At 44.9% G+C, this 20,493-nt stretch overlaps 1 protein-coding gene across 1 annotated transcript; it reads left to right on the top strand.

The window, feature by feature from the left end:
* The first annotated feature begins 13,499 nt into the window (after nucleotides 1–13,499).
* Nucleotides 13,500–20,274, top strand: TENT5A (terminal nucleotidyltransferase 5A). Its single transcript, XM_066315070.1, has 3 exons — nucleotides 13,500–13,611; nucleotides 13,830–14,337; nucleotides 15,349–20,274. Exons 2-3 carry the CDS (start codon nucleotides 13,915–13,917, stop codon nucleotides 16,126–16,128), a joined length of 1,203 nt encoding a protein of 400 aa, XP_066171167.1. The 5' UTR covers nucleotides 13,500–13,611; nucleotides 13,830–13,914; the 3' UTR covers nucleotides 16,129–20,274.
* Nucleotides 20,275–20,493: the final 219 nt, after the last annotated feature.

The following is a 20,493-nucleotide window of genomic DNA, read 5'->3' as shown; positions in this document are numbered from 1 at the left end:
CTATCAAAACATCTGACACTGAGATCACACAGCTTGCTATAACTGAAGCCACAGAGGAGACTTTTTTATATCAGGTTTTGAAACCAATGGGCTACATTAACTAAAATGACCTCGTGGAAAATACAAGTGAGTACAAAAGGGGTAGGGATTCAAAAACTATACATCGAGGAGCAGAAACGTATTTGGTGGTTCTAGACCATATTGGGTGCACTGTAAATGCACCAAGAGGTTTACAGCCACTTGTCTTTTATTGCTATTCCCTTTTCTTTTTGCCTTTAACTTTTTTACCACCATTATGCCTTTCATGCCTTATTGTTTGGTCTAAAGTAAAGTGGATGAAGGGTGTGATAGGCAGGGTTCACCTTGCACATAGGCAAGGAGGGGGTCAGGGAGGAAGAAGGAGAAGGCAGTGTTTATAAATTACTTTATTTTTACTGATCTTGATTTATCACATGGAACTACGCCCATGAAAAGTACACATTTAATAGGACAGCAACTGGCACAGGGGAGCAAGATTAGCTGTTCTGGGGACTGCTGAACAATGGATGTATTTTTGCCTGAGCTGCTCAGGATAACCCACCTGTGCAGATCCTGTGTCACCCATCCAGCAGGCTTTACTGCCCAGAGCTGCCAGAGCCCTGGCATGGGCAGCATCTGGACACCGCAACTGTGGTACCTGGCTTTGAACAAAGGCAGGGCAGAGGCCACTCCCAGAATGCTGCCAGGAACAAGCAGGGGCTATAAAAGATGTTTGTTCACTCTGGTCAGGATGAAGAAGATCAGGGTTGGGGGAAGCTCACAAAACTAAATAATTAGAAGTCACACAGAAAGATTATTAAGTCCTGGGTCCTCTCCTAGGGGCTCTGAGGTGCTTTCCTCTGTTGGATACTTTCAACAAACCCAAACACTTGTGGTTTGTGCCACTCCTTTAGGATCAGAACCAGAATACTAAATCCTTGGTGGATATTTCAGATGGAACAGGGAAGAAACTGACAGATGCTTAAATGTGAGTGCTGCATTATTATTCAGGGTGAATAGGAAATTTAGTTTTAATATTTTGGACATCTCAGACACCAAAAGAAGATGCATGTTAGCTAGCAAGAGGAAAAGAAGGCGCAATTATTAAGTAAAAAGGACTAATTTAGTACTTCAGCTCCACTAAAAACTGTTTTAAGGAGCTAAACATCTCTCATTTCTCCTATAAAGGACAACTGCCAGCTAAAGAGTGACCATGTGTCCAAGCACACAAGGCCCAGGCCTTAGGTAGGTATGATTCAAAACAAAAGGTGATGAGCAGCCCTTGACCTGGGCTGTCAGCAAGCTGACCATAATGTAGCCAGTCTTTTCATGTTAAGCAAAGGTACCAATATCTGAATGCAAAATGATACATTAAATTACACATTTTGAGATGAATTGCTAATGTATTCTAGTGTCCAAAACTAAAGAACCTGTATTAAATAGCACAAGAGATATGTGAAGTAAATCTCTTCTGCACTAAATTTGCATTGAAAGGGCAGAGAACATTCCATTTCTGTATATAGGAATACAAACACATACACCACAAAAAGAGATGATGAATAAGAGGGACTTAGAATACATGAGAAGCTTTGGCTGCTGGGTGACTGTTCTTTGTTTGGGCTGTGTCTGAGGGCTACAAACATTTTCCTTATTAGTGAGTACAGAAGGTTTATGAACTACACTTAAATGTAGGGCATTTGTGCAGCAGTAAAAATCAGGAATTCAAAAATGCTCTCATTGAAAAAATTAATTTTTGCAAAAATAAATAAATATCAGGAAATGAGATTCTTGAAATTTTATCAGCATCTTTTCTATGTGGCTGGAGTCAGTCACTTCTGGCTTTGAGGACCACACGTTTGCTCTGCTACACTGTATTATACAGCCTAGCACGTGCACAATGCAATTAATTTGAGCTAAGCTGAGCTAAGTATACCCAGTACACTTCTGGCTTTTATCACGCGCAGTTAAAGCACTGACCTATTCAGTTCTAAAATGAGTGCCTCGGTGTTTTTTCATGCTTCTATATCCTAAGACGATCTGTGAAAATCAAAGGAGTCAGTTCTGTACTGCATGGCTCCTCACCACACAGACTTACTGAACAATCTATTCTGGAACTCAAGTACTTCCAAATAACACATAAACCTTTAAGCCTTAAACCAACTGACTGCACATTTACCGGCATGGTTATTTTTAATTCTCCACCTCATTTTGCACACCAGTAATAATCTCATGCCTGGCAAATTGGGATGATCTGGCTTAAAAGTTCAGCTGCAGCCATGTTAAAAAGACCAGAGGAAATGGATAGCTCATCTCTGGAAAATGCAGCCCCTTGGAGTAACGCCAGGACTCCTTAAAAACAAATCAGCTCAGGATTACAGTTTAGTAGAGGCAAAATGGCGAAATCATTTCCAGGCTGTTTTTTTTTTTGTCCCACTACTCCCATGCTGTCATTAGCAGAGAGCAGTTTTGCCCATCCCCAGTTTTGTGCATTCTCCAGGTGTGGTGTTTTGAAGGGCATGTGACAATTCTGTGCCTTTAGTAGAGGAGCACGTAAACAATCAGAGGCAAAGAACCGCTAAGTAGAGTAGCTGCTGGAAGTGCTGCGAGAAGCCTCCTGGCACTTCCATCCCAGTCCCCGGCACGCCGCCCATGGGAGAGAAAACGTAGGAGGAGGCAGCCAGAGATGAAAGCTGGCGGAGCAGTTGCAGCTGCCGTCAAAGCAGAAAATGGCATTGGTATTTTCCTCAGCTAGATCTGGGTTTCCTCTGCTCCTGGCGACCACCTCTTTGATGAGCCCACTCCCCTAAGCCTCAGGGCTTCTTCCTCCATGTGCCTGCTCACCTGCCGTGCTGCCTGCTTTGGGCTTCTCTTTGACTTGTCGTGAGGTCAGTGGAGATGCAGTGGGGGATGTCAGTGTCCCTGCCTCTTCACAGGGCTGGCATAGAATGACATGGGACTTCTTTGGCCTCTGGGCACAGCCAGGGCAAGTGTGGTTAGTAATTAAACACTGAGCTGCTGTAAGACTGAAATTTAGGTGTGGAGAGTAGTGAGTGATGAAAAGCTGCACACTTTGATTAACAGAACACCAAGTCACTTTCCCTGCAGGGGACTGTCTGCTTTTAAGAGGTTGCTGGTTTACTTATAAAGATAATGTGATTTAAGACAGATGCTGGAAGGATGTGTGCAACTCCAGCATTTATTGGGCATCCGCTACTTAACAGCAATCAAGGTGCAATTGTTCAGAGCAACAAAGAGCTGTAAATTATGTGGTGGATATTAGCAACATAGACAGATAAAAATGTATTATCTGCATCAAGTGGGCACACAGAATGTGGCAGAAAAGGAGTAATGCAGCTCTGCTTCCTCACTGTGGATTATGTTGGATGCTGGCAGAGCAACACCTATCACAGGAAGCTTTTTCATACGAAGCTGCTTCATCAGTGGGCTCGCCAGAGACACAAGACTCCTACCAAAAACAAAGTCCTGGGATTGTTGGGAAGAGACTGATGGGGAATTAACCCTCTCACGTGGAGAAATTCTGCACACCACCTCAAGAAATAACCCAGGCTTGTTTGTGCGGCCTTCTGTGTAAGAACACAGATTGTCTTTTCATAAAATCCACTGTACGAAGAGCCAAAATCCTTCTCCTATTATTCTAGTAGGAATCATAGCAACATTTGGCATGTGGAATAGAGATCTTTCTCTGAAGCTCTGCAATAGTACAACAGGTCTCCAGGGTAAAGCAATATTTGGAATTCAGTGGCAAATGAAACAAACATTATACTGATAAATAAGAACCTCTGGGGGTTAATTTTGAAAACAAAGACTATTCAGCAGAGGAACAAGAAATAGTCTTAAAATGTTCCCACGCCACTCACTCTGGCTTCATTTACCAGGCCACCTTGCAGGACTGTAACACCCTACAGCACTTTCAGATGCACATTGGTACAATCACAAGAAATTCCTTAATGTTGAGGAAAAAGACTTGAGGAGGAGTCTGGACTGCAAGGGAGCTGAGGCTGTTGCTCAGGATAAGATTAGGTTTGGATTTGAGTAGGAGGCAAGCTCAGAGCTCTATTTCAAAAGGGCGAAATTTCACAAACTGTTCTCTGCATTTTGGCTCAGATAAGCCTAGAGGACTTTCACTGTGACGGGAAACATTTAAACATCAGGGCTGGAAGGGAAGGTTCCATTCCCAGTTCAGTGCCTTTTTACAAACCCAGCGGTGGGTTGAGGTTACACTCTGTGATGATGACTTCTAACTCTTTAGCAGAGCCCACCTGAAGTTTACATGTCCAAAGAACCTGTCCAGAAAAAAAATGAGAGCTAAAAGGACCATGTAGTGCTGCAACCAGGAGAGTTTTTGCATTTAGACTTCTAGTCTCTGCCCTTTTATCCTTGTGAGGGCTTCACAGTTAAAAAAAAAATAAAAAAAGAACATAAATGTGATAGTTGCTCTTATTTCAGTGTTAATGTCATTTGTGCTGTACTATTTTTATCTGCACACAAAGCCAGCTTACGGTTCAGAGCTCAGCTGGGATATTGCTGAGCTCAGCAGGACTGAGCAGCCAGAGCTGCTGCTCTGAAGAAGAGGCTGTTCCTGCCTCTTGGGAAGGAGGCAGCAGCTGATCTCCAAACTCAGTGGGAGATGGATGTGGGAGCTGGTCTGGTTATTTCCCAGTCAGGGAAAGGCTTCTGGCTCCTAGGTCTTGCTGATTTCTGAGCTCTTCAAAGGCAGTGAGACCCATGTCTCTGTGGCACAGCTCAGTCAAGACTTCTGTGCTCTGCCAAGTGCTCCTCAGGGAAGCAACAACTCTCCTGTCTGCACAGCAAGAGTTTGTAGTTCTCTCTGAGCCAAAACTGGGTTGCAGCTGCTGCTGCTGTGCCGCTGCCCATCCCTCCCAGCAGTAAACAGTGCTGGCAGTGCTCTGGTGATGCTCAGGAAGGGCTGGAGCCCCAGGGTCCTTGGCTTGCATTGAACAAAGACTGGTGGTAACTTGCAGCTGTGGTAGGCGATGGCCCTTGATGTAGCTCATTCCATTTGGGATCCTGCAGGGTCTCAGCAAGAGAACTGGCAGCACAGATTGGAGCCTTGTCCTCATCAGAGGTGGCTCTCTTCCCTTCTACAGAGGTGGTGGAAGGGCATAGTGCTACAAAATAAGCTGCCTAAGGTACTGATATGTATAACTTTCACATTCCTGGAGGAAAAATCCTTCATGGGAAAAAACATATTTTTTTTTTTGGCACCCATGACATGCTTCCTTTCTAATTAGGAAAAAAAATGGTTGTTTTGTTTTGATTGTTTTTGATTTTTTTTAAATACACTGCTTTTGCTTTCAAATGTACTTGATAAATTGCCTAGTTTATTTTTTCTCTGTACTGTGACTAAACACTCATCTCTTTCATAATTTTGCTTTTTGAATCTAGCATACCAAAACAGGGTATGGAGAAGCAGGTTTCCCCGTGAAAGAAAAGGAGACCCATGAAAGAAAAAAGGAGCGTTGTTGTTGGTGCTGTGGCAACACACATCACAGTATTCTTGTTTGTGAGAGTAGTGCAATTCCAAACCAGGTCCTTGCTCCAGCTGCCATCATTAGCATGTAGAGAGCTGAGACTCATCAGTGGTAGGGAAAGAAGAAAGGATTAAGAAAAAAAAAATAGAAAAAGGACAAATGTACGTGTTTATTAAGAGTAAGAATGGATGCCTACTGACATCTTGCAATTCTGGAAATGCCAAGGCAGAGCCAGGATTCAGGTACAATGGCAGTGGCCCAGCACTGGCCCAGCATGGTGGCATTCCATGGGCACCAGCAAAGTTATGGCTTGCTAAGATGTCTGATACAAAATTTTCCACTGGTAGCAGAGGGGGGCCATCAGCTCCCCTAGTCATCTCTTCCAAGATGCACAAACAGACTGTGGTCCTCTCCAGCTCTTTGCTTCTTTGGATGAGTGTTCTCACACCCTTGTGATCCACTGCTACACAGAGTTTTGGTTGTGTTCCCACTTGCACAGTCCTGACATGTTGGGTTTCATTCTTTCATCTTCATGGTGTTTTGATTCTTTGCCTTTAGGCCAAAGATCCATCTGTAGAACTCTAGATAACCAAAATCTGCTCTAGTATGTGTAATGGTTATACATTGGCGCTAAACAAGAACATTTGGCCTCCCTGGGAGCAGCTAGAAATAGGTGACCTTATTTAAGAGCAGCCTGCTAGCTTCAGCAAACTCAGGTGAGATGAAAGCTAAAGAATTCTTATTGTGCCTCTAGGCAGGTATTTGTCAGTATTACTTCAACAGGCAGCTTTAACAGGTGGAACATCAAATCTGGAGATTATATTTCACTTTTTTAGAGACGCTAAGAATAGCATTCTGGGAATACGCATGTCATTTCAGGGTAAAGCAAATTTCAAAGCAAACACTCCCGTTCTGTGCAAACTAGACTTCTGACTAGGAATATAATGCACATTTTTAACAGCATATCATGCGCATTTTTAACAGCAAGGTTAATTGGGTAATAAAACACATTTTCAGTAGTAATCCAGTTAATTTCCAGCATTTATGGACTGTAATCTAGACTGAAAGGTGCCCTGACTCCATCAGGAGTCATAGTTGTGGCAGTGAAAGCACTTGGTAAAACAGCATTTGTTTTGTAGTAGGTGAAACTCCATTATGACTTTGACTCAGTGAAACTAATTCTGTCTGAATGAACAGTAACCCAATTTCTGTTAGTTCACGTTGCGTATTTTTACTCTACAGTTTGCTGTTCCAAAAGCAGAACAGCTTGTTTAAATCTGAAATGATGAGTTTCTCCAATTCCCCTGAATAAAAGGCGGAATGCTGAAATTCACTGGAGTATTCCCATGTGAGCTTAATGCATTGTGTGGTAAACAAAACGTGAAAAAGTAAAATCAGCATAAAATCCTACAAGTCAGAAGCAAATGGAGTTGCATGAATGCATGAGTCATGAAACATTGCAGGGGTGTCTTTCCTATGGGGATAGAAATACTGAAGCTTTAAACTCTCCTACATACCAATGAAAAATGTGGCCTCTTAAAAAAAAGCCCAACAAAAACAACAACAACAACAAAAAAAAAAAAAAAAAAAAAAAAAAAAAAAAAGGAAAAAAGAAAGTGTTATTCCTGACTTCCATATGTCTAAGAATACTGAAGATCATGTGTAGTTCATTTTTATCGCGTTTCAACCCCATGGGCAAAATCACAACAATATCTGGGTGTAAAATACAACTGAACCTGAGAGCATGGCTATTTTTTATGCAGGTAACCTCGAGAAAAAGAGACCACACCATCCTGTGCTTTGCAGGCTGGGATGGCTGACAGCCTGGCATGGAGGAGATGATAGCCTGGCTGTTCTGTTTCAGCACCTGCTCTGAAAAATCCTGCTCAAGAGCAAATGCTGATGTGTTTGTCTAATATAAGTTACTGCAATGTACTGGTGTATTTCCTAGATGAGGTAGGAATAGGTATTTTGATAGATGAACCTTTTGGTGCCTTGATATCATGACTTGGCCAGTGGCTGTTGCAGCAATGCATGTGTTGAATGCTACTATTTCATTTAACACGCTCTCAGCAGCATTGCAAAAAGCCACTGGCAGGCCCATCAGAAAATTCTGATAATTTGGCCTTCTTCAAACTGCACCTTTTCAAAACATCACAGTATTTAGTCCAAACATTGACTTTTTTCCCAGGATGAGTAAAACATCTTTCCAGTAAAATCTGGCAGAAGGAAAATAAAACTAATAAAAGAGCAGAACTTTGAAAGCACAAAGATTTCTTTTATTTATCTTTGAAAAATCATTTTCTAGTATCTCTGGTTTTCATTTCACTCAAAGAACATTAGTATTGACAACTCCAGCAGTTGATGATAATTCTAGTACTGGTTTCTAGTATTGATTATTCCATCACAAAATGTCAAACACAGAAATAAATTTTGGAACTAAATCATTGTGAACTATAGAATATCAAGGTATCAGAAGACTACTTTGTGCATGCATGCAAGAGAAAGACAAAGCCCTTGGGAAAAAAAAATAGATAAGATTTGAATACTTTTGTGAGAAAAAACCAAAAACACAAACCAACAAGAAAATCCCAACAAAAACAGACTTTGAGCTCTGCTTCCACACCCATGCTCAAACTTTGCTCAGACTAGTTCTGAGGTAAGATATGAATCAAACAAAATTTGGAATGGATTGCAAGTGTGTTTGCTATATACAAGACCTTAAGAGTTTATTTTGAAGGTACTTTATTCTGTGCTATTGTCAATAAGAGTGCTGGTCCTTTCAGTGCTCAAAGATATTTCTAGCAAGTCTCCATTTACATTTTTTCATGAAACTAATTCTCAGATTGTGTATGTGCGGTGCAAGGGTGAGGCTGGGCTCTGTTCTAATCTGATGACTTTGTGTTAGTTCCCAGGATTTCCCAACTAAATCAAGTTCTCTGAACTTTTGTCCTGTTGGCTGATGGCTCCTTGAGCTCTGCCCACTCTCTGGTCTGGAGCAGCAAGCAGCAGAGAAGAGCTGTAGCACACTCAGCATTCCGATGGGTTCCCCAGCCGAGAAGTGAGGGAGCGGGATGGAGCGGGCAGCTGCCCGGAACACCTGCCAGCAGCTGCACATGAGGTGATGAGGAGGGGGGAAAATGGGTACAGCAGCTAGCATTCTCCAGAAACTTGGTCTCTCGAGCTGAGTTGATACATTCACGTGCTGTCTGGGTGGAGAACAACTATGAATATTCTTCAGTCCTATAGCTGTTCTTTCTAGCAAGATAATTGTGTAGCAACACGGTGAATAATAAAAAGAACTTTTCCGGTGATTGCTGCCCAGCAATGTATTTCCATCTCAACAGAGAGCAAAATTCAGGTCAAGATCTCATTTTCAGTGTTTTAGTTGCTGTTGGCCTCTGTATGAGATAGGGCAAGCCAGCTGTGCTAAGGCACTTTTGAGCAGAGACAGAAAGAGCTGCTGTGCTAGGCCTGGGTGGGAAGCTGCAGTGCTGCTGTATCCCCGTGCAGCCGCCAGCATTCCCACTGCAGCCAGGGCTGCCAAGGGGCCCCAGGGCTCCCCTTGCACAGCCTGTGCATCCACACTTTACACACCGAACATTCAGTGTGTTGTGACTCTCAATGAAATTGTGGCTCTCAATGTCCTCTTGCTACAGACTACTGCTTTTCTATTATTCTGAATATCTATTTGCATTTTTAATATTGTCAAAAGGACATAGGGAAAATCATCTGCTGTTTGTCTCTCCAATCGGAATAACTTCTCGTAATAGAAGGATCAGGAAAAAAAAATTTAAAAAAGGAGCAATGAATATTACCAAACTTTTCATGACACAATTGTGATAAAATTGTGTTGTATCGTTTTTTCTGAACTCCTTCTGAGGCTGTTATTTGAACTTCCTAGACTTCTTTGTTCCTGTCAAACCAATCCAGGCTGCTGCTTTTAATGCGTCGTAATGATAGCAGTATTCATGTTTGTTAGGTTTTTAACAAAAGCAAACACCTCTGTCTGAGTAGTTTTTGGACTGAAGTAGTGTTCTTGCTCAGAAGTGAATCCCCTGACTGTCTGTGGGTAAGACATGCTGGCAGTGTTGGTAAAGCAGCTCGTCACACAAACTCAATTCCTCTTGAAAAAAAACTAAACTGGAAGTTTTGCTCCTGCTGGGCAGCAAACAGGAGCCAATTCCAAGACTAGGCATAGATGAGGAGTCACAGTTTCTGGCTCTTTTTTTCTGCCAGAAAGAGTATGTTCCTGTTTTAGGCACCACATCTTGGGCAGAAGGGAGGCAGAACAACGCTACAGTCACAGTTGATGTAGTTCAGCCAATAAAATACTTAAATTCCTAAATTCAGCAGAGCTCACCTAGAGAGTACACTCTCTGCTAGATGGCCAAGCTGAATGAAGAGCTCACACTGACGGCTTTATTAGGCAAATATACACAAACCCATACATGAGAAACACATTTATTGCTACTAATTTTCATTTGTTCTAGAGTAGGACTGAGGGTATGGGTGAGACGAAGAGACTAATTGAAAAATATTGTGCGAACATAAAGACACAATTCACATCACACATCTTGAGTTCCTACTAATTGCTTGGGCAGCACAAACAACCTGAGTGAGTAATACAATCAAAATTCTGTCAAAGAATTACTGCTCACATTGACAATTTAAAAAAACCCCACCTTTTCCTTCCAAAAGTAAGCTGGTCATTAAAGGGATGGAGTGTGTTCATGAGCCGAATTAATGCTTTTATTAGCAACAGTGTTACCAGTATCAGTCATAATTAGAATAATCTCTGTAACTCATACAAATAATTTTCTCATAACATAATTCAGCCTAATTCAATTTCTTGCTACAATTCTTAATGATTTCTATGACTTAAAGTGATATGGGCTTTTACATTTAAGTAGGACAGAGGAGCAAAAAATCCATAGTGTATATATACCCTAGGTAAAGTACTGCAGGGATAGAATTCTGTTTCTCTTTTATTTACACAGTTTATTTAAAAATATATATAAAGTGCCCTTTATCAGGCGTCCATTAATTAGGTGAAGAGAAGTGAAAAGAATTGCACATCCATGCAAATAATTCCTAATCTATACAAAGAGTGTAATGATTAATAACCCTTGCACATTTCTGAGCTGAAAAAAAGTAAATGCAGTGATTCTGACTGGAAACGATTTCCTCTCTTCTTTCAGGTGAGTGGGAGGTGATTTGCAGGTGCTTACACCAAGAAAGGGAGGGTGAGGTGAGGACAGGGCTCAGCCAGCCCTTTTCCCTTAGCAATGCCCCACAGTGTAAAGGTCTTCCTTCTGAGTAGCATTCACCTTGTCTTTAGCAAATCAGTGCTCTCCACGATGAACTTCTGCTCATTTTTCTTTTTAAGTGGGCAAGCGATAGCAACTTAAGAGAGTTCAAAAGTCACACTTCATGGGGAAACGAAACAAGATCCACATAAAATAGCATTAAATCCTACTGACCAATGTAAATGCATTGGTACATTCTGCTGTATTCAAAATACTGCTAAAATTTCGTTGCAACGTGCTGAGAAACACAACTTAAATAAAATGTTGGTTACTCCCAGACAGGAAATTGTCTCAGTTTCTTGGAGTTGGCCTTGCCTAATACAGGATAAGCCTCCAAGTCTGATCTTTGTCCTTGCTCTAGAAATCAGTAATCCAGCTGATTGCTGATCATGATAATTTGCTTATAAATAAGGTGGTAGTTACCCCTTTTGAAAGATTAAATCATGTGCCCTAGTGAACTGTGGTTCACCTGAGTGATGCCAGCCTGGGAACGGGGTAATGTTTTAACCTCTCCGAGCTTCCTAACTGCACTGCCCTAACTGGAGGGCGGTGCTGCTCCAGCGCTGCAGGCAGGCGGTCCCCGTGGGGGGACCCCTGTGAGCCCCTGCCCTCGGCTGTCACCTGGCCTGAGGAGCCCTGGGCGTCTCTCTGCCCTGCAGGGACACGGGCAGTGCTTGTCGCTCTCCTCTCGGGATGCACGGTGAGTGTGAGGAGATGCTGTCCCTGCACCCAGGGCCACAGTGAGGCTCCCTGTGCCCAGCAGCAGTAGCCAGCGGCCCAGGTTCCCAGCAGCCAGCCACAGGCTCCCCTCAACAGGCTCCCCTGCCAGCAGGCCGCTTAGTCTGAATATTTACTTTATATAAAGGAATAAGCTGGCAAACCCTATTCAGTATGCTGGCAGACGTACAACGTTCTGCTTCTGCTGTTAAGCTGCAGTCACTTGCACACATTCGGATTTTAAAAGCTTTTACCTTCTTTTTTTTTTTTTTTTTTTCTATAACACATTGACACAGAGCAATACAAACACTTTTATCGCGCCGTGAGCGGCACGGGGAGGGGGCGGCGGTGCCGCCTGACGGGGCTCAGGGTGGGGTCAGCCCCGCTCCGTGTGCGCTCCGGAGCGAGGAGCAGACACGAGCAGCTGAAGCCGTCGGGAATGTGGGCAGTGGATCAAAGCCCGAGCCGCCCCCGCCCCCCGCGCCGCCCGGCAGGGGGCGCCCTTGCCCCGCGCTGCGCCGGCCGGGAGCGCCCCGACGGGGCGGGCGCAGCGCGGCGGGACCCCCGCCCGCCGTGCGGGGTGCGATGGAGCGTGTCGGGCTGGGGGCTTCCCGAGCAGCCCTACACCCCTGACCCCATGCTGGGGCGGGAGAAAAGGGAGGGCGCGTAAAAAACGGGGGGAAGGGGACAGTAACTCCTGTCGGGCTGCGTCGCCCACCCTCCCCCCTTTCTCGGCGAAGCGCTCGGGTGAGGAAGCCGCGCGTCACGTCGCCGCGCACCCCCCTTAGCCCCTCCTGCCGCGCGTCACAGAGCTGCGAGCGGTGACGCAACACCGTCCGTGACCCCCCCGTGCCCCCCGGCGCTGCATCTTCCGCGCAACCCGCTGTCTCCGCTAGCGCGGGGTGCGCCCTGAGGCGGTGGCGGCCCCGGGTGCTGCTGCGTGCATCGGGTGCGTGCGCTTAGTCTGTTTCAAATAGTACGTATATGTTCTAAATAATATCTGTCTTGGAATAGTATCGATATGCATTTAGTATCTATCTGTATTTTAAATAATAACTATACGTATGTATATGTACGTAACAGGTGAAAAACAAGCAGATGCATCCATCGTTGTTGAAAAGAAAATGCCAATAAAATATATGGCTATGTTTATATAACATGCTTGTCTTTCACGTCATTTTTACGGCTCCGCGGCTACCCAAGTTGTACTCTATAAGGAAGATGCTCCCCTGGAAGGCACCGGCTCCCCCGTGCTGTCCGCGATCCCTTTTTCCTCCCCTCAGCGGCGAGGAGGGCGGGCGGGCGGGCACGGGGGAAGGGGCCGGGCCGGGGCCGGGCAGGCACGGCGTGATGCCGCCGCGCTGCCGCAGGCGGCTCTGGAAATCTCGGTCAGGAGCCGAGCAGCGCAAACCACACGGCCCGGGATCCTCGGCATCTGCTTGGAGAGGGGCCCTTGCCAAATTCCGTCGCTCTGGTATGAAGTTTGGCCGAGCCTGAGATGACCGGGAATGTCGGGGGGTGGAGGTGGAGAGTAAAAAGGCAGAGAAAAAAACCTGGGAATGAATGGCAGCGCGGAGCCGGGTGCCCCTGGGCGCGCACGGCCGGAGCGGGAGGGGCCGCGCCCCGCTCGGGGCAGGGAGCGCCCGCTGCACTTGTTGCCTGCCCGGAGCCGTGCGGGGCAGGCTGCGCTGCGCTGCGCGGTCTCCCGGCGCGGGGCGGTGCGGAGCGGCAGCGCGGGGCGCTCCGCCGGCGCGGAGGGGCGGGCGGGAGGGCGGGCGGCCCCCGGGTGCGCGGGGTGTGGGCGGGCCGGGGGCACCGCCGAGGCCGGCCATGCAGATACAGGGGGCGGGACGCGGGCTCTGTGACTCGGAGCCCCGGAAGCGCGGAGAAACCCCGTATAAAAACTACTGGGGACCTTTCCCGGCCAGAACTACGAAAGCTCCGGAGACGGCGGCAGCCTGCGGCGGCAGCGAGCGGGGCGGCCTCTTGGGCGGCGCGGGGCGGCCTCTGCTCCGGCGAGAGCGCGGAGAGCGGCGCAGGCAGCGGCGCTGCAGGTCGGGCACCTTCCCTTATCCTGCAGCACCACCTGGCTCGGGAGGGCTTTTTCTCCCCCCATCCCCATTTCATTTATTTTATTTTATTTTATTTTTTAATCTAATCAGTAGGTGCATCCCCTCGCTTCCCCACTGAAAGGGGCGGCCGCAGCGGAACGGAGCTCCGGCGCCGGGTGCACGCAGCTGCTGACCGCTGGCTTTTCCTCCTCTTTTGCCAGGCGCGGAGAGAGAGGCGCCCCGGGGGGCCGGCGGGGAGCCGGAGCCGTGCCTGGATCCAGCCCGGGGAGGCGGCGGCCGCTCACCATGGCAGACGATGAGAAGGCCGGCGGGAGTTCCGCGGACGGCGGCGAGAGCGCGCAGTGCAATGTGCTGAGCTGGGAGCAAGTGCAGCGTCTGGACCGCATCCTTAGCGAAACCATCCCCATCCACGGCCGCGGTAACTTCCCCACGTTGGCAATGCAGCCTCGCCAGATCGTCAACGTGGTGCGGAGCCGGCTGGAAGAGAAGGGCATCGGCCTGCGGGACGTGCGGCTGAACGGCTCGGCCGCCAGCCACGTCCTCCACCAGGACAGCGGCCTGGGCTACAAGGACTTGGACCTCATCTTCTGCGCCGACCTCAAAGGAGAAGCCGAATTTCAGACTGTGAAGGACGTGGTCTTGGACTGCCTCTTGGATTTCTTACCCGAGGGGGTGAATAAGGAGAAGATCACGCCTCTCACACTCAAGGTAAACCTGCCCTCTGCCCAGACGCCCGGAGCGGGCAGGTGTGAGCTCCTGCCTGCGGGGAGTGGGCGCCTTCCCCCTGGGGATGGAGTGGTGCGCTCAGGGACGCAGCTTCCCCTCACGCCCCCGCGACCCACGGGAACCCCGAGCGATTTATTCGCCCCACACTTAAAACCGTGGAGGAGTTTATAGTGAAGCGCCCTGACCGGGGCACTTCAGGATTAATGAGCTTTTTGTCCTTCCCGGTTGATTTGCTGGGAGCGTTGTTTTACCTGGGGCGTGTGCCAGGCGCTGCACATCTCTCTCCCAGCCCGGCTCGGCGGCAGCTCGGTGTGCCGGCCCCGGTTCCCGGGTGCACGGGGAGCGTAGATGGATTTAACATGTGCAAGAAGGAAACCCCGTCTGCAGGGCATGCTTCCAGGTGTGCTAAGTGCCCCAGTGGAGAGGCATATTTCCTCTTCTAGAAGACACTTCGCTTGAGTTGATTAGGCTGAAAACAAGTCCTTTCAGATTTTTAGATTTTTTATTTTTTATTTTTTTTTTAATTTTAATATGAGACTGATTTATGGAACCTGCAGTGGTGGGATTAAGGGGAATGAACATTTGCTAATTTGTTTTTTGGGAAGTAGAGAAAGAAGTGAAAACCAATAAATAAGATTTCTTATCAGATTGTAGCAGTGACCTTCTGCGTATGGGTGCAGGCGTATTTGGCAGGTGTGCCATGGGCTTAGTCTGTAGATGTGTTTAGAAGTGTCTGAACAAAGTAGTATTGCTATATGCTTCCCTTATGTGACACAGTCCCAGCAGAACACCCTTCCCTGTCATACCCTTGCAGTGACAGCATTTTGAGCTCTCACATTAAGCAGTTATTCTCTGGTTTGTATCTGCAGGCTGCATGAAATCTTTTATGAAATGCAAGTATTGGGGTGGCTTGGGAGGGGTAAGCAGATGCAGGGAAGGAAAGTTCTCTTGGATATTTGTCTTGATTTGCTCATTTTGTCTTTCTGATTATAGGAGGCTTATGTGCAGAAGATGGTAAAAGTATGCAATGATTCAGACCGATGGAGTCTTATCTCCCTGTCTAACAACAGTGGCAAAAATGTGGAGCTGAAATTTGTGGACTCTCTGAGGCGGCAGTTTGAATTCAGTGTCGATTCTTTTCAAATCAAGCTGGACTCCCTGCTGCTTTTTTATGAGTGCTCAGAGAATCCAATGACTGAAACTTTTCACCCAACTATCATTGGTGAGAGTGTTTATGGGGATTTCCAGGAAGCCTTTGATCACCTCTGCAACAAGATAATTGCCACCAGAAACCCAGAAGAAATCAGAGGAGGTGGTCTTCTGAAGTACTGCAACCTTTTGGTAAGGGGCTTTAGGGCAGCCTCTGAATCTGAGATTAAATCCCTGCAGAGATACATGTGTTCGAGATTTTTCATTGACTTCTCAGACATTGGCGAACAGCAGAGAAAGCTGGAGTCCTACTTGCAGAACCACTTTGTGGGATTAGAAGACCGCAAGTATGACTATCTCATGACCCTTCACGGTGTGGTGAATGAGAGCACAGTGTGCCTGATGGGACATGAGAGGAGACAGACTCTGAATCTGATCACCATGCTGGCCATCCGGGTCCTAGCCGAGCAAAATATCATCCCCAACGTGGCCAATGTCACCTGCTATTACCAGCCAGCCCCCTACGTAGCAGATGCCAACTTCAGCAATTACTATATTGCCCAGGTTCAGACGGTGTTCCCTTGCCAGCAGCACACATACTCTACTTGGCTGCCCTGTAATTAAGAACTGAAATTAGTAGACCCCGTGGGGAGAACTTTTTCTAAGATGTAGGAAGGGGCGACGGGTCCCTCGGAAATGGGGTGTTTTGTGCAATGATGATCTGCTCTAGTTTTCAAGCTTGAGACAAGCTTGTGGTTCTTCTAATAATTAATGGGAGCATGATCAAGAAAGAGCCCCAAAATAATTGGATCCTACCCCAGAGCACAAGAGGCCTGTCATTAAAAGCAACCAGCTTCTCCTGAAATAAGTGAGGGAGGAATGCTTGATGACAATATGGGTTGGCAATATCTGCTCCCATAGCTTTGGCATAGAGAAGGTGGGAAAGCCTTATTTTCTTTTATTTTTATTCTTACTCTAGAATGGGATCTGTAAAAGGGAGAATATGAAAGAAAGAAAACAAAACAAAAAAATCAACAAAAGAAAAAAAAAAACTTCACAAAAAACAGTTCTATATATATTCAGGAGTTAAAAGTTAGAGGCATAAAGCAGAGATAAGCTGAATAAAGTTGTATATTGGAATTACTGCATTTGGGGCTTGCAGCAAGTGCCGTCTATGGATTGACCGTGTAGAATGTATAGCTTGCTTGACTAGAATGCTTTACCAGAAACAGCTTGCTCCAAATGAACAGTAGTGGATTGGTACAGTTATAAAAACAGAAACACGTACGATGACAAAGTCCATTATTTCCAGCTGTGTGCATGCCTCACATTTTAAAAATGTGGGAATGCTGGAAAACCAGCTGTGGCAAGAAGTATATACTTAAGGACCAAAGATTTCACAAAAAAGTTATCCAAGCAAAGAAGATACAGTAGAGTATATATATATAAATATATATATATGTAAAAGGAGATGTTCCTATATTTGTACACAACCAATAGTAATCAAAAGTGCCTGATGCCTTCATAAAATTTGAAGTGAGGAAAAAAATTATAGTTTTGTGGTTTAACCATGCATTTTGTTTTATCAGGGACACAAGGATTTAAAAAAAAAAAAAAAAGCAAACCAACCCATAAGCTTGTGAATAAGTGGTGGAGGAAATGCCCTATTTTTTTTCTTGGCAAATACCTGTATAGAGTTAATGTTTTGTCAGTGTGCTGTTATCCTAGGTACGTGTGTGTGTATGTGTATATATATGTTTGTGTGTGTATATATGTACATGTTATCGGTGTATATCTATATATATACACACACAATATATATTAATGTGGTCTAGGAAAATGTAGCAATTAAGGAATGTTTAAATAAAGTACTACTTGTTTTCCAGTTTGCCACAGGATTTCATAGGACAGTGGGCCCCTTGCAGTGAAATTTTAACCCACACCTAGGAAATTTGGAGTAAATGAACCAGTCAGGATTAAGGTGGGATTCAGATAATGTCTTTGGTTGCAAGAACAAGGATTACAGTAATTCAGTGGGTTGCTTGTGAGCCATAATAATTCCACAGATGGAGAAACATATGACTAGCTGATTTTTTAACTGTTTTGTACTGTAATGCCATTTTGACATTTAACCCACTAATGTTGTGACTGCATACCTCCATGATGTGTAATTTCAGTGGAACGTGGATCAAAGATAGGTTTATTTAAACCCCCTGACAGCTAAAGAATATTGTATTAGTTGGTAATTTGAACACTAATTGTTAATATTTAAAGGAATATTTTTAATAGAATGCATTATGCATTCCAGGACCACTAGAATTTAGCAAATGTGAAATGAACCCTTTTTGAGAGTGTTGCACGATTGCTTAAAATTATATTTTATATATATATATATATATTATATATATATTTTTATGCAAATATTAAACATCTTTGATCTGGTTGTCACACTGCATTTACAATTTTAGTACTGTACTTTATTTAAATGGAATCACTTTACATTGGAACAATGGCTATTCACTTTCATTTCCTCTCCTAAAAGACCAGCAGGGGGGAAAAAACCAACCTCCGCTGCTGTTTTCACTTCAGTGCCATCTCTGAAGGTGTTAAATTCTTTGTTGTGCTTTGAAAACCTAATGACTAAGTGACACTTGACTCTGATATTTTGCTTTTTTCTTTCTGAGGGGAAAAAAAAAAAAAAAAAAAAAAAGGGAATTCAGGCTTTTGAAGGAAATCCGTCTGTGCCCTGCCTGGTCACAGGTACGGTCTGGCGTTGGAGTCAGGGGCAGAGAGAGGGAGAGGACTCGTGTCCTGGCAGTGTATTTTCCCTATGGAGCGAGTAAGGTACATCTATTTTTGTCACGCTTTGTACTTTTCACTCTGCAGGCACTTTAATAGGAACCCGATTTGTTTACTGAAGCACCTTCCCTGCGAGTCCTTCAGGAAACTTAAAAGCTGGTCCATTGCCATTCCTGGCATTGACGTGCAGACCTTGTCCCCACCTTCCCTTCCTTTGGTGCTGGCTGCAGCCTCCCACGGGATTCTTGTCCCGGTGAGGTTCCCTGCAGCCCCCTGGAGGGTCCGGGCTGGGCTCTCCTGGCCCGCTGGTTCCCCTTACCTCCTGCTCCTGGTTTGCTAGCGGAAGCCAGGGGAGGGCTGGGGAAATAGGATCAGCTGGTAATGTGGTATGTCTTCTCTCCCACAGCTATTTACAGCAAATAAATGACTCATCCTCTCTTTAAAAGGGTTTGAGAATCTATAGCTGTGCCACAACCACAGAATGCCGGTAATACATGATACAGTGCTGTTTTCCTTTGAAGGACCCTTTATTTTTGCTGTTGCTTGAAAGAAAGTTTTGAATTACTTCCTCTCAGCTCAAATCTTATTGTGGGTTGGTTTTTTTTTTTTTTTCCTTTTTTTTTGATTGACAGCAGCTAGTTACCTTGTAGTGCATACAGGAGGGCTCTGAGCTAAACTGCACCTTTTGGCATTTGCATTTTGATACATCTGTAATATGTTTTTATATCTATTATATAGGTATTCCAGATCTGTTTTACATATGTTAATGATCAAGTGGTGGAACTGGTGGAGCTTTGTTTTATTTGTGACTGGTGGCTTAAAATGTGCCTGGTGTTAGAGGTGGGAAGAAGGCGTGAGTTCAGGCCAAGAGTAAAATAAGAACCCCTTTTCAAAGCTGGTTTATTTCTGTGGTTTGCACACCTTTCCCTCCATAAAGTCTGACTTCTTTTTAACTGTTTTTTCCCCTCCTCTTCAGCACACTGGTACTTTTAAAGTTAATAACCGTGTTCTTGCTTTGTAGACTTGATCTATCCCATCCAATCAGCTGTAAGGTTAGAGCTTGTGCTACAGAAGACAGTGCCCCTTTTAAAGAGCTGAACTGATTAAAGACACTGACCTGATTACAGTAAAACTGTTTGTGCCACAGCTGAATTTCCTGCTAACCAACAGGGCGATAAACTTGGTAAAATGTAACGATCGATTAAACCAAGAGCTTTTAAATGGGATTTTTTTTCTTTTTTTTTTTTTCTTAGATGTAGCTGTCCTCTAAAATGCAAGAACATTTCTTCTAAAAATAGAAGGGCAATTAGAAGACCAAAAAGATGATATTTTTCTAGTTTCTCGTATTGCACTTAAAGTATTTTTTATCTTGCACAAAGGCCTTCACACAAATCCTCTAAACAGCTCTTACTAAATGCTTGGTTTGCATCACATCAGAAGCTCCTACCGGTTCAAAAAGGCGCTTTTTTAATTGAGAAAATGAAGTGTGTTAGATAAAACTGCACAGAAAAGGAAAAATTGTATTTGCATATTCAGCTCTTATTTGAATATATTCTTTTGTATGGTTTTCTTTATGCAGAGAATTTCCCTTGCAAGAAAGAAAATCAGTGTACTGTTTTGCTGTTGTAATAGTGGTTTGCTAACAAAATAAATAGTAAAAAAAAGTAGCCTGCAAATTTCAAGACAGCTTGGCTAAAGGCACTGCAGGCTCCTGCAGTCTGTAGGAGTCTGTGCAGATTTGCTTTCCCTCAAATTTCCTTACAACTGTTGCCTTCTGCAAGGCATCCTGTTGCAGCAAACTGCTCCTTGGATTGCTCTTTTGGAACATTTTGACTATAGGCTTTGTCACAGACAGAAAAAGAGCTGATGGAAAACAGACTCTAGAGGGAACAGATTGTGAATTTTGTTTACAGCATCCATATTTGGATTTTTTTTTTTTGTAAATAAAAAGAAGTTATTTTTTTCTATTGATTTGTGTCTGCTGTCTTCCGTGTCTGAAATAGCTCTGGCCTGCTCCTACTGAATACCAAGTTCGCTTTCATTAAAAGAGGACAAGGGCAGCACTTTTCTGAGAAGAGCAGAGTTCGGCTGCTTTCCGATTGGAGCACAGAACATTTTGAAAAGCCCTGCCTCGTGCCAGCCGAGTTTGGCTGGCTGTCCTCAGCTGCAGAGGAACCTCCCCAGCCACTG

This window comes from Sylvia atricapilla, chromosome 3, assembly GCF_009819655.1.
Source record: "Sylvia atricapilla isolate bSylAtr1 chromosome 3, bSylAtr1.pri, whole genome shotgun sequence".
Classification (NCBI taxonomy): domain Eukaryota; kingdom Metazoa; phylum Chordata; class Aves; order Passeriformes; family Sylviidae; genus Sylvia; species Sylvia atricapilla.
This window is presented reverse-complemented; position numbering and strand designations above follow the sequence as displayed.

Bases quoted from the DNA above. Each gene is read 5' to 3' on its own strand.
- TENT5A (XM_066315070.1), top strand. From the start codon at position 13,915: ATGGCAGACGATGAGAAGGCCGGCGGGAGTTCCGCGGACGGCGGCGAG. The intron at 14,338-15,348 runs GTAAACCTGCCC...TTCTGATTATAG, and splicing joins TCACGCCTCTCACACTCAAG to GAGGCTTATGTGCAGAAGAT.